At 39.7% G+C, this 14,974-nt stretch overlaps 1 protein-coding gene across 4 annotated transcripts in view; it reads left to right on the top strand.

Moving 5' to 3' along the window:
• Positions 1-456: 456 nt before the first annotated feature.
• mfge8b (milk fat globule EGF and factor V/VIII domain containing b) overlaps positions 457-14,974 on the top strand; it is a 30,959-nt gene continuing 16,441 nt past the window's right edge. For 3 of the 4 annotated variants that reach the window (XM_037766747.1, XM_037766746.1, XM_037766745.1), the window contains exons 1-3: positions 458-671; positions 12,979-13,101; positions 14,107-14,238. In XM_037766747.1, coding sequence (XP_037622675.1) covers positions 602-671; positions 12,979-13,101; positions 14,107-14,238 — 325 coding nt within the window. In that variant the 5' untranslated portion in view covers positions 458-601. Of the gene's footprint in view, positions 672-12,978; positions 13,102-14,106; positions 14,239-14,974 lie in introns of all 4 variants that reach the window. The other variant, XM_037766744.1, reaches the window with a different exon arrangement.

The raw sequence follows: 14,974 nt of genomic DNA, 5'->3' as shown, positions 1-14,974 counted from the left end.
TGGTCCGCGAGCAACGTCATTTTGTTTTAACCGTGTACTTTGTATGTGGAAAAATGACAATAAGTTAAACTTGAAAACTTTAAGTAATAGAAACACAAAATACAAGTATGAACCTGAATATGTGCATGATATGGGACCTTTAAGTAACCCCATGGAAACACTAAATTAGGTCACAGGTTAAATATGGCAGCAACTGCCAAAATTGGGGAGCAATTATTTTCCTCTCAGTTGGTCTTATATTAAAGATCTTAATCAAGAACTTTTAATTAAATGCAGCCCATTAGCTATCAACTGCTTCTTTTGTTTCCAGGGTGATTAACTGCCCTCAGTGGGTGTTGTGTTTTTTTTGGTCACTTGACAGCGGGAAGGGGGCGGAGCTACAATTAGAGAGCCGGGCTGTGATTGGCTGAGAGCTGAGGCGCGTGTGCTCCTGCTCTCCGCCTGCTGCTGCTGCTCTGGGAGTTCATCAGAGTGGAGCCGCACAACGAGCTCGAGCCTCTGAAGCACCAACGTCCCGCAACGCCGCTCTGTCCTCCTGTTGTCCCTTTAACTAGATAAATAACAAACTACAGCTTACCAACAACTGACTGAAACAGCAGCCATGAAGGAGCAGACACGTTTCGTGCTTTGGCTGCAACTTTTAACAGCTTGTGTGGTGTTTGGAGTGAACGGTAAGTTGAACTCTTTATATTTGTGTTTACAGTTCAAACCGTCAACCGTTAATAACGGACCGTTACTGACCGTTGAGGAGTTGCTGTGTCAGTTGTACGTTAAAGTTGCTCTTTCTCCGAGTCTTTTTCTCTGTCTTTTTATAAACTACTCAGTGGAAATGTAGTCGTTCATTTGCTTGTTGTTTTGTTATTGTGTGTGTTTGGTATGTGATGAAGTGGCACCGTCAATTCATCACCAAAGTAACGGAGCAGTTGGCTTTTAGTATCTAGTGGTAGTGATGGGAATTCCGGCTCTTTTTAGTGATCCAGATCATTTGACCAGCTCACCAAGAAGATCCGGCTCTTTCGGCTCCCAAACATCTCTTCATTTTAACACTTCTGCCTTTTATAATTCAGCCAAATTTAACTTTAGCTGCTTTGACCTATGATTAGTATGTGTGCACATATATGACTTAAATTATTCGATTTAATTATACTAATCCTTATAATTTCTAGAATACCATAATTTTACATGCTGCTTCATTCCCGCGCACCACACTTCAGTGCATTTTACAACTTTAAAAACGTATTTAAAAAAAAAAAAGAAGGCTATTAGTGTTCGTACTGGGAAGTTGATTCACCTCAGAAAAATGTATCGGCTGAGTTACAGACGTCTCTTTCCCAATGTAAGTCTATGGGAAAAAGTATTTTTGGGCCCAATGGCATCACGTGACGGACATGGAAGTTGCAGTACCGCCGTTTGACCACTGCGAAAGTCCGGATCGTTGACTGGCGCACTTCCTGGGGGCTTGCTCTGTACCTGTAGACAGTCAGCGCGCCGTGCACCCCCGCCCCTCACTGCTTGATGGTATGATCCTTGTCTGTCATCACCTGATTGGTCCCACGGATGTCAATAACACAACATTCAGTCACAGTCAGTGCATGGAGTGCCCGTGGCGCGGAGAAGATCATCCTATCATTCTGCCTCGTATTAATAATTTTTTTTTTTTTTTTTAAGTAAAAAAAAAACAGCCCGTCAGACGGGAGCCGGCTCCTATCGTTCACTTAAAAGAGCCGGCTCTTTGAGCTGGCTCGTTCGCGACCGACACATCACTAGCTAGTAGGTGCACAAGTTCAAGCGATCCTCGATTTGAATGAGTATGACAGGACTGAATGTGGGAGAAGTAGTGAGACATTATTTGGCTCTGAAACTGCCAGATTAGACAGTTGAATTTTCAGAGATATTTCATAATTTAAGAAGAATAATGGCCAATGTTGTGCCATGAATGTGTGTATGTGTATAATTTGTATTTAGACAGGTGCATATGAACACTTTTTCAGTTGAAATTGGTGCAAATTTACTTGTAGGTGTAAGATAGGGTTTAATTGCTGATATATCAGGCAGTTATTGGACTTAATTAACCAGGAATTTAATCTCCTGCTAATGTGATGGATTTCACCTCTCCACAGTTGCACTAAATCACACAGTGGCTTTTATTCAGGGTTTATATTAGGGGTTGGGGAAAAAAATCGATTCACTTATGTATCGCGATTTTGTAGAGCACCCATATACTGACATTTATGTTAAATGCATTAAAATGGTCCCGATGGAGCTGACCATGGATGTATAAAGAGGACAGAGCTAACGGGAGAGCTAGAGACGGACTTGGCGAAGTTAGCGGAAGTATACATATGTGACAACATCTGATTTTCAAAATGAGGTGTTAACAAAGGGTACTGTACATACAAAATACATATATGGAAATAATAATACTTTAAAATTGCAATACATATCGAATCGGCACCCAAGTATCGTTATAGTATCGAATGGGGAGATTTATCGTCCCCGCCCTACTATTTTCTGACATTTAATAGACAAAACAACTAATTAGTTAATCAAGAAAATAATCAATAGATTCATTGCTAATGAAAACAATGGAGGCAGCCCCAGTTCAGTGTTGAGTGTTTGTGTAGCTCTTACCATCTGCCCGTATTGGGTCTTGTCTTCATGATTTAAGAAGAATAATCATTTGAAGCTGATAATGTAGGTTTTGTAACCAGACACTCTTGTTATGTCTGAATGTATGGTTGCAGAAGTAAAACCTTGGGGCTATTTTTGTGTGCAGAGTGCCCCTTTTTTAAGAAGCAGGACACATACAGGCTGGCTATTATACTTGTCCAGTGTTAACATCATGCCATTGGCAGTTGGCTTTGTTTGCATTTCCATGCATCAAACACATGTAGGGCAGTGGACAAAGGGTAAAAAAAAAAATGCCCTGATTCTCCTGCCTTCATTTTCTGCTCAGGAAGAAAGCATCACATGTCACTCAAGTTTTTTTCTTGGTGTGATGATGTATTTTCCAAATATAAATTTTTTTTCCATTTAGAGCTTTTTTTTTTGCACATTGACAAAGAGCAGAATTCATGACTTGGGTTGGTGCTGTGTAAATGACAGGTTGTGTATTTCTTCTGATGGACTTTGGACTTTTTGAGTTGGGAAACAGTCAACATGTAATGCCTCATGGATCAATGTTCACAACCAGTGGTCAGGGATCTTTTAAATCTTTCAGAGATTTATTGGAAAATGTGAAGCAAAGTGTATAAAATACTTGCTCAAGATCATTTTATTGAATCCGTATGCAGCATTAAATCTGCCTACGAAACCTTTTTACATACCGTAATTTGTTGTATTCTTTATTTGGATCCCCACCTACAAGAAAACAAGCATAAATTTAAAATCACATAGTATCAATATAATTAGAAATTTGCAAATATAAAGATCAGAATATAAATGAATTGACTTAAACTTACATACAGTCCCTTAAGTTGTTTAAAGAAACACAGCCGTTGTTAAGACCCTATAGTTTACAAAACAATAAATATTGCATTTCACAGTATGTGTGCACATTGTTTCAAATGCTTGTTGATCCACTATGTTGACAAACACAGCAGGCTGTAGATGCCAGCATGTGACTTCATTAGGGGATGAGAGGAGATTTTCTCAATTTGGAGATTAACGCAGGTGCTTAACTTGAAACCAGGTTACAGAATGAAATATATTTTTTTACAGATACCCAAGAACTGTTCTGCTAAACTTAGATTTGGACTATATAGCTATATATATACCTTATATAGACCTGCGTGACCAAGAGGCTGCAAAATTTCCCCCGGTGCATCACTTACATAAATGTTTAATACACTTATTTTTGTGTGAATTGAAAGTGAAACAGTATGAAGTGAAGCGTACACATCCCAACATGTTTGCTCCTGGAGGCTCAGGGACGGGACAGCCGTAGAGAATAGGTGTGGTTGCACTGACCACAGCGTTGAGTCACTTTTCTGGATGCAGCCGCCAGCACAGGCATGCCAGTGAACTTCCACCCACGACAGCGCTCGCTTAGACCTCTCCACACTGTCAGGGAGTGGGGGGGACGGGACTTGTTGCTGCTGTGTCATGCAAAATGTTTACAGGGCAGTATAAGAGCTGAGGGAACAGTTTTTCCCTCTGTGTTTTACCTGATTAGGCTCAATTCAGCAGGTTGTAGCTTACTTGTCCTATCTGTTTGCTGCTGAGGGGAGAGAAGTGGAAAATGGTGTTCTGTGTCGGGGCTGAGGCAGTCTTTTCTCACAACAAGACCACTTAGGGCAACGGAGTGAACCAGGGCTAAATATAGCCAGACGCTGGGCCAATGGCGTGCCATGAATGTGTGTATGTGTATAATTTGTATTTAAACAGGTGCATTTGAACACTTTTTCAGTTGAAATTGGTGCAAATTTACTTGTAGGTGTAAGATAGGGTTTAATTGCAGATATATCAGGCAGTCAATGGTCTTAATTAACCAGGAATTTAATTTCCTGCTAATGTGATGGATGTTCACCTCTCCACAGTTGCACTAAATCATACAGTGACTTTTATTCAGGGTTTATATTAGGAAAGGTTTATTTAGGAAAAATAAAATCGATTCACCTATGTATCGCAATTTTGTAGAGCAACCATATACTGACATTTATGTTAAATGCATTCAAACGGTCCCGATGGAGCTGACCATAGATGTATAAAGAGGACAGAGCTGACGGGAGAGCTAGAGACGGACTTGGCGAAGTTAGCGGAAGTACACAACGTCTGGTTTTCAAAATAAGGTGTTAACAAAGGGTAGTGTATATACAAAATGCATATATGAAAATAATAATACTTAAAAATCGCTATACATATCGAATCGGCACCCAAGTATCGTGATAGTATCGAATAGGGAGATATGTGTATCGTCCCAGCCCTACTATTTTCTGACATTTAATAGACAAAACAACTAATCAGTTAATCAAGAAAATAATCAATAGATTCATTGATAATGAAAACAATGGAGGCAGCCCCAGCCCAGTGTTGAGTGTTTGTGGAGCTCTTACCATCTGCCCGTATTGGGTCTTGTCTTCAGGCTGCTGTCTTCTTCAGCACTGATGACTTTATCATTACTTTTCCCACCAAATCCCCTAGGACACGACAGGCTCTTTTTCTTCCATTTGAATTTTGAATAGCTTCCTTAATAAATGTTTCATTGCAATATGGAGTGTCTTCTAATTTGGGCCACTTTATTAGTGTCTGTCGCCCCATTTTCCAATCTGCCATGTTGAATATTTTACACGCTGTCATGTGAGCTTAAAAATTGAGCCAAGAACAAAGTTGAATCCAAGAGCAAGAAATGTTTACACAAAATCTTTGTGTTCATATGATCAGAGACACTTAAGTGTTGAAATATAGACACAACTAGGGCTGGGCGATATGAAAAAAGTCTTCTGTCCCGATATAGGTCATTTCATATCTCTATAATGATATATATCGCAACATATCATGTTTTCTGGTAAGTCAATAAATAAATATATATATAAATATATCTATATGAAATGGTAAAGCCTATCTTTTGTATACTCCTGAGTGAATTAAATACTTGACAAATGAAAAGTACTGAGTATTTTCTCATTTTAAGAACTTGAGTGCAAAATAAACATAACAGCCTTAAAGGTCAAGTATGTCGGATCTTGCGGTATCTATCGGTGAGGTGAGATTACAACCAACTGCAGCTTCTCCCGTGTGCCAAGCATGTTGGAGAGCTACGGTGGCCAACGCAAAAACGGCAATGGCCCTATCTAGAGCCACCTGGCCTAGCCTATATCGTGATAGAAACGATATAGAAAAATTTATCCGATAGACATTTCTATATTGTTTTGACGATATGTATCGTCATATTACCCAGCCCTAGGTACAACTCCATTCAGTTTAGACAGTTGTTGTGACACTACTCCAGCTCTATTTCAGTTACAGCACATCAGAGAAGAGCTTGTTTGGTTGATGGTGCGTGACGCCTGTGTGTATTTTTAGTGGCTGGCCCTTGTTGTTTTATTTTTTTGGAGCAACGGCAGATGGCCGTGTTGCTTTGGAGTAGCGCTTGCAGATTACTGAAAGCTCACCTGCAGCTGGAGTCCTGTTGATCTTAATATTGAAGAGACGGGTTATTTAAGGACTCGGGTAGGCCTGCCCTTGATAAATCCACATCCTGTTACACATGCCCCTCTCCTTTTGTCTCCAGCACTCAGTAAGTGGCAGGTCTTTAGACTAGATGAGCACTCTACAGGTCTCGAGCCTTCTTATTATGCTTCAGCACATCCTTAACAGTTTTTACAAGGGCTGGACGTGAGGGATGCAGGCCTCTCTCCTTTTCTTTCTGGAACACTGAGTTCCCACACTCTTTCCTTCCAGGCTATACGCTTCAGCATGCCAGTGTGTGCGTGACAGAGCAGAGGGCAGAGCGTTTACTGTTTTCAGGCCTCAGGACACATCAGATATGAGCACTGACGTAACCACTCTCACATATAATTCACATGTTCATTCACATGTACAGTATGCAGCCCCTACACAACCACCAGATATGGAGCATGTTGAATTTTTTACTTTAATTCCTTCAAAGCCGTCTTAAACTGTCTCAGTGTATTATTGTTTTGTGTACTACTGATTTATTCCGTGTCATCTTTGATAACTCTAAGTAATTCAGATGAAAGAGATTTTAGCCCATGGCTGCGCACTGTGTGTATTTCCCCAACACGGCAAATTAGTTTTGTCGGTGAACCCTCTCTAAAACACTACAGCCCCCAGAAATGATTTTGTCTCGCATCAAACTGATCAAGACTCGCCTGCTCACTTATGTCAAAGCGATTTTTATCCAAAATGCTATTTTATGTCCAAAGCCAGTCGCTGTTTCTCTGATATCGCTGCAGTATCTGTCCTCAAACAGTCCACCCCCACCCATATGTCCTGAAATGACTCCCTCGTCTTCATCCTCATTCATGGCGCAGAGCCCTTAAATGACTTCCTAGAGACGGTTTTATCACACAGTCCTGTGGTGATTTCTCTCTTGTTGTGATGTCTGCCTACTTAGCCTTCTAAAAGGGTTATGTTTCCTTTCTGTCTATTCACCTGGGCTCTAATGAGGTCAGAGGTCAAGTGTGTTGACTCCGATTGCAGGTTGATCCTCTCATTAGCAGCCGATTAGCTGGAGACTCTTTCGTCTGTGACGCTCCGACAGGAAACATGTGCACCATGTTTTGTGCTGCCGCTCATTTGTTTCCAAGAAGTAAACACAAAGCTTGTCATGGTCACTCACTCATGCCAGACCCAGCCGCCAGAAGCAAAATGCCAGATATGAGGCTGGTTTCCTGAGAGCTCTTTTTAGCCAAGTTTGCAATACAGAGGTGAAAATAGTTCAATAATTAGGTCAGTACAAGCTTGCTTTATTGATACACCAAGTAGTTACTGTCATCAGAGCATAATAACAGACACTAACAAGATAGATAAAATAGGCTACCTAAATTCTGTGTGATAACTGTATTTCTTTTAGGATATTTGGTATCTTTTGACATGCTTGCATGAAACAAAATATTGATAAACGCACTGACATGATGTCCAGTGTCAAATAAGTACTCACAAACAAATGTCAAGTTATGTAACTTTTAAAACACAATGCACAAATATTGTAGAGTGATTTGTATCTATAAATCTCTATCTGTATCTGTGCCTCTGATTTACAACTCGGATATCATCATTTGTACATCAACTTAGCATTTTTCAACGGCAATATATTTGTGTATCTCCACCTACTTTTGAGACTCTCGATGCACAAATAAATGAAGAGTGATGAAGTTGTGCCTGTAAATCTCTATCTGAGGCTCAAGCTTTTGCAGGATCACATAGGCTACACCTTCTTTTTTGACAGGTCTCATTTGGGACTGAATCATTATGCGATTCTTGCTCTTAACTGCTCCGTGTTTTTTTGTCTGGTATTTGAACCTCATTCTTGGGCTGAGGCATCATGGGAAAGGCACAGACCATGACTCATAAGGAGTGAGAAAGGCACAATGCCCTTTGGAAATGGCTTGTCCTGCCAAACATAACTGCACATACCTTTCTAATCTGTCACTGTGGTGAGGACAAAGTGGGGCACCGTGTTGGGTAACACTGCTGTAATTTTGACAAATGTATTAAATGTGTTTTTACTGTATTATTAAATGCTGCAAAATAGATGTTTTTGTGGCTGGAAACTCAGATGAGTTATAGCTGTCTTTAGTAGTTATTACAATTCATATATCAGTGTGTTTACGGGTCCACGCCCTCATTTACTAGAATATCAAGATGACATTAACATGCTGAGGCTTGTTTTCATCGTGGTTCTTGTAATAAAGGAGTCTCTACTTCAGCAACAACTTTCCTCAGGCACATGCAGCCTGAAGTGGGTTACTATAGACTGGACAAACAGTTTGTGCCCATACTTGATGTATTTTTGGATAGTTTTCCTTATATAGGCAGCTGCTGCAGTTTAAAGGGACAATTTGTCGAAATAACACAAAAGCATTTGTCACTTACATCTCGTGGTATCTAACCATGCAGATGGTTTCTTTGTCCAGGTTATTATATGTACATCCCTGAGATTTTTTTGTTGCCTCCAAAACACAATGGAGGTGATTACAGCATTTAAAAATGGCGATTGGAAAAATTCAACGGCAACATTTCTGTTTCTGTCCACAGTTTTCATGGGCACAATATCTTGAGTAGAAAGTACTTCCAATGAAAACTGTTGAAACTGATATGTTACTATTGAATTTTGAAAATGTTATTTTCTAATGAAGTGAGCACCACAAATGAAATTTCATTCGTTTGCACTGTATTGGGGTGGAGGTAGAAATGCAGGGTTTAACGTTAATGTTTTCACTTGCCTGAAGTCAATTTTGACTTGCCCCTATACAAATTGTTTTATTTATAAGCGGTTGTCAAATAACAAAAAAGACCTAAGTTAATTGTCATGTTTAGTCTTGTCATGTAAATGAATCTGGAATTTTGCCCACGTCCTCTAACGCCAACTAAACTCCTGTTTCCAGGATAATTGAAATGTTTTTAAAAACTTTGTCTTTACTGGCCACCAATTTGCCCAATTGGTACTGTGCATGTGCAACTCTCAACAGAGATGAGAAGGAAGCGAGATGACTCACTCCGTAGTTACTTCCATCACCAGATCTGGAAAAAACAAAGTTATTTTTTTACCACTTCCCCGATCGGGCAAGTGAGTTGCTAGATTTACTAGCCCAAAATGGTATTGCATTTGCCCCGGGCAAAAGGGCAATCCTTAATGTTGAGCCCTGAAATGTCAGAGATGAACATCCCATAACCTGAGCACATAGCCTAAAAGCAAAATTCTCTACAAGGCTAGTTATCACTAGAGGTTAGTGAGGTCTCCGACCCTTTAAATTGTGGTGTGTCAGTTTGAATAATTTAAATCAAAACCTATTTTTCTGCAGTGATTTCTCAATAAACTAAACTTAAACTGCAGTCACAGATTTCTCTTGTAATATTATATTATTATATCCTGCTACTCTGAAACTGTATTCCTCTGTCAGCTGAAGATAATGAGGATGAACAAGTCTCTGTTTTCTCTGAATCAACACTTGATGTGGGGTGGAAACCACATAACTGCATATTTTCTCTAAGTGGTTGAATTCAAAGTAATTTTTTTAGTTTTAGTTTTAGTGTGTGTCCTGACCCTTCTGCAAAGCAAAACCTGTTGAAATCCCATCGTATTCCAAATATACTGAATAGGGGAAAGAAATAAACACCCTTTTCTTCATCACATGTGGTTTTATGGATGGGGGTTTTACAGACAGTGGCATCTCTGGAGATTTTCAAGGAGGCTCTGGTGGTTTAACCACTGTCTCTTTGCTAACCACCTTGACTAATACGTTACTAATTTAATTTCCTCAATAAAACCCCCGGCTAAATTACCCTTCAGACCACAAGCAACAATTACAGAGACAGTTAAATGACGTAGGGTGACTCTCTTATTTCCTATTTCTTGATTTTTTTAAGTTCATCAGTCAGACTGTTCCATTAAAGTGTTCTTGGAAGGTCATCTATTTAGCATTGTTATTTCTTATCCTTAAGAGTGTTTCCTGAAGGGAGCTGCCTGCCAGTGTAGGAAGGGAGGCTGTGTTCCTTCCTTCCCAAAGATAAACAGGCAGCAACTTTTGGATAAGGATGTGTTGGCAGTGCCAACCAAGGCTGTTGCCAAACAGTCCCACGAGATGTGAACGCACTTGAAGGCCATGACACTGGATACAGCACTGATAACACTGGACATCCATGGGAAGCGCAGTCCCGTAGATAAACGGCCAGACAGGATGTTGGCAGTGGATCTCTTTCATTTCTCATTCTCCCTTCTCTCTCAGTGAACATGACGCAAATTCCAGCCTACATATCCTTGATTGCTGATGGATAATAAATCCAGAGAGTCCAGATTTTGTACATAAGAGGTTAAGATAGAACTGCAATTTACAAACTACAGTATTTTCCAACTCCCAGCTTTCACACTGGAACCAACTCGTTTGGAAACTTTCTTCTCCTATATCACGAAAATAGTTCAGCGAAGTGTGTTTCTGAAAACATTTTCTGTGAGAAATAAGCCATGCCGTTCTCTGTCTTTATTTTTGGATCGATAATTGAAGTTTCTCGGAGGTTCCAGAGGCGGAGAGTCGCGCCGTATGCCCCTGATTTCCACAAAGTACCCTAGACCTCAACTTTATGCAAATGAGGAACGGCCAACGTGACGCCCCGTCTCTCGAATAGTGCCGCCTTGCTACCAGAATGCATTGCTCGGCTGCTTACATAGACAATGAATGGGAAGCGTGGAAAGGAAGGAGGCTGTGGACATGTACCATCAGGGTACTCTCATCCTCGAGTGTTTTCAAGAACAGGAAAAGATGTGTGTGTAGTTTGGGTTTAGAAAGATGGATAGGACACAGCGATACACAGGAAGTTAGAAATCTATTCAAAATGCCATTTTCAGTCCGTGGCCTCTGTGAATTACACCCTCAGTGGGACTAAAACACCACTTTTCTTTCCTATAGAAGTCTAAAAAAATATTTATCTACTCCCACGAGTCTACTTAGTTTGAGGTGGGAAGAGGTACCCTGCTGAAACTCTGAAAGAAAAACGGGGTCAGAGCTCTTTTTTAGCCTCTATGGCAGGCACTGTGGTGCTTCAACCACCAATTTCACACTTGGGGTCCAACCTCAATTTCCTTAACAATTATCTAAATGATACGTGTTAACTGTCTTCACGGGTGTTAAAAGGCTCCCAATTATTCACTTCCTCCATATTCTGTAAGTGTCTAAACAGAGTATAATTGAAACTATCACTTCCAAAATGACTTGTGCTGTATCTATATTGAGAAAACATTTTATTACTTGTTTAATGTTCAATGTGTGTTGTATTGTATTGGCCATAGTTAATCACGATTAATTGCAAATTAATTGCACACTTTTTTATCTGTTTAAAATGTTCCTTAAAGGGAGATTTGTCAAGTATTTAATACTCTTATCAACATGGGAGTGGACAAATATGCTTGCTTTATGCAAATGAATGTAAATATTTATTACTGGAAATCAATTCACAACACTAAATAATGACAAATATTGTCCAGAAACCCTCACAGGTACTGCATTCAGCATAAAAAATATGCTCAAATCATAACATGGCAAATTCAAGCCCAACAGGCAACAACAGCTGTCAGTGTGTCAGTGTGCTGACTTGACTATGACTTGCCTGTTGGGACTGTTGGGCTACTGTTGACTTATATGACTTTCCCCAAACGGCATGTGATTATCATAAAGTGGGCATGTCTGTAAAGGGGAGACTTGTGGGTACCCGTAGAACCCATTTTCATTCACATATCTTGAGGTCATAGGTCAAGGGACACCTTTGAAAATGGCCATGCCAGTTTTTCCTCGCATAAATTTGGAGCATTATTTAACCTCCTTCGCCACAAGCTAGTATGACATGGTTGGTACCAATGGATTCCTTAGGTTTTATATCAGTATCATCAGTATCATCACTTCACTCTAGTTTTAAAACAGAGCCTGCTGCAACCTAAAAAACGCTAGGCTACCTCACTCATGTATCATACTTAATTTCCAATATTTGCGGTTCATTATATCAATGTTGTCATAGATTCCAAAGGGCAGAAATCTCCTTTTGGAATAAAAGTATTTGTAAATCAGAGCTCATTTAGCCTTCATGCTTTTGGAAACCACTACATGCCTCATGATTCCTTTTTTTCTGCACACCCACTGCGAGCTGACACGATTTCCCTCGTGCCCAGAGAGCTGCCAGATTGTCAGGTTCAGGCCAGGCGGCAGTGATGCTGGTGGAAGCATCCAGTGTTTGTGTTGTGTTTACAGTGTCGTGATGGCTTACTCAGCTGTTCAGACCATCACATCCAACCTGCAGTAGCTGTTTACTCTTTATTCAGCAGCACAACAAAAGAATGGAGTGAAAGATTTAATAATGTCAGAAAACATGATTTTAGCTGATACTCTCTCAGAACATGTTTTGCTCTTTCTTCTTGAAAACTTAGACTGGTATATAATAAACTGTTTTTAATGGGAGAAACTGCACAAGGAACAAAACTTGCAGTATAAACGTGCATAATGCCAAAACTGCACACAAGTCCCAACTGCTGCTTCCTGTCCTAAAATAAGGGGCTGAATTTACTTGATTTTTTTTTCTTCTGTTGTTCAATTTTTTTTACGAGTAGCCGTAACCGTTACTCACTCTTGAAAGCTAACAAACATCTTATCAGTCATCATGAGTCTTAAGCCAAAGTCACACCCAACATCTGTCTATGATTGCAGTAGGGACAATATGAAAATGGGTGGGGACACAATAATTTAAATTCTTACGAGTTTACTTTGTGTTTGCAAAGTTAACCTCCACTCTCTCTCTCTCGCTCTACAGGTGATTACTGTGAGGTGAATGTGTGCAGTAATGGTGGCACCTGTGTGACCGGAGCAGGAGCTCCATTCATCTGTATCTGCCCTGATGGCTTCTCTGGAGAAACCTGCAATGAGACGGAGACTGGTAAGCCAATCCTCTGAGGTCAAAACAGGTCTCACATCTGTGGGTTTTGTTTTCCAGTTTGTTGGATAGACAATGACAATACAGACAAATAAATCGCATATTGGTGCTTTGTATGATCTGGTTAAAAAATTAGTGACTTGTAGCAGCTCTAAAGCTAAATAGTCAGTCATTTTAAATGAGAGCAGATTGACAAAACGTCAATCCGTAAGATTTCAGTTCTGATTGATTTGGCAACACCCTGTTTAATGGTGGTAACAACAAATGCGGTTTAATAGTTCCCAGAATGCTGTGGGCAGCAAAACAAACTATCGTCATTATAATAAAGAATTCAGGAAATAATTGGCCTTTTTCCATCATTCTGTGATCAACTGCAATCTGATTTCTGCAAACAGCAAAAGTAAAATGAGTTGGTTACCTCACTGACAAGTCTGAGGTGTGCCGCCTGTCGCCTGCAGCTATTCATCTAACCGCTCTCGGTGGTTGCTACTCCTTGCAAAAAATTACAAAAATTACTGTTGTCTTGTATTGAAGATGCATTTTTGATGAACAATTGACAAGCTCAAGCACGTTGCATTTCCTGTGACTACTTCATAAGAAGAGTCAACTTTTATTTAGCCAGTTAAAAGCTTTTAACGTGAAGCTGCAGCAGTAGAAAATGTTCGGTTTGCATTAGCAGTTACTTAATACAGCATTTTTTTCCGGGAATGTTGCCATAGACACTCAGTTCTAATACTGCAAATATCTAAATATTGCAATACTAGTGGGGCATAGGCTCAATCGCAATTGTGTTACCTCATTCGGTGATAGATAGTGACCTACCAGACATTTATTTAAATGAAAACCTTGATATTATTACTTTAAACAAGTGTTGACCTAAAAGATACATTTTCTGAAATGTACATAGCTCAACCCTATCCTTCACCCAAACCCAAATCTTCCATACAACCTCTGTTAAACTTGTCTCTCCTCTCCTTCCTCTTCTGTGTCTTTCTGCTCGTCCAAAAGGGCCCTGCAACCCAAACCCGTGCAAGAATGATGCCATCTGCGAGGTGACAGGCCAATCCCGCCGAGGTGATGTCTTCAGCGAATACGTCTGCAAGTGCCAGCCGGGCTTTGACGGAGTCCACTGCCAGAACAGTGAGTCAATAGTTTCATCAGGGTTATATCAACAGCTATTCGATAACTATCAGTGTTTCCTGTAGAGTTGTGTTATAAATGTTAGAATCCATTATATTTTAGGAAAAAATGGTAGTCCCATGTGCCCAAATACTAGATATAATATGATAAGAAAATGTCTGTATCTCAGAAACTACAAGGAGCAAAATCAAGTATTTGGTACCTATGAACTAGTTGAACAAGTTAAATATCAAAGATATGCACACACATGCAGTGTAAATAAAATAAAAATAATATGGAAAACATTTAATAAACCCCATATCAGCGTTTTTCCTAATATTTCTAAATTTTGACTATGACTATTGATAAAAGGGGGACTTTTTAAGGTGATCTAAAAATTTCAAATTTGTAATGTTGCAGCATTTTACCTTATCATTCTAAATATAGTCTTTGGGCACAAATTGGTTAACAGCAAAATGTCAAGATCAGTGGGCATATCGTAGGTGCCATTTTACACCAACAAAACATCTCTTGGGCTATTTTATTTTTTACTAAAAGTGTAATTAAGATTGTTTGTGGAGTTATTGAACATTATTCATTTGAATCATAATCATTAGTCTTGATCATTCTAATCGCTGCAGTACATCCTCTCTACTTTGAGCTACAGCGGCACAACAAATTACAAGTCTCACTGTTGCTGATATGCTGGTATTCTTCTTTTACCAACTGTAGGTATACATTCCTATACAATTAATTG

The sequence above is a fragment of the Sebastes umbrosus genome, chromosome 4 (genome assembly GCF_015220745.1).
Source record: "Sebastes umbrosus isolate fSebUmb1 chromosome 4, fSebUmb1.pri, whole genome shotgun sequence".
Taxonomy (NCBI): Eukaryota; Metazoa; Chordata; class Actinopteri; order Perciformes; family Sebastidae; genus Sebastes; species Sebastes umbrosus.
The sequence above is the reverse complement of the archived record's forward strand: the minus strand, read 5'-3'. Positions and strand labels throughout refer to the sequence as shown.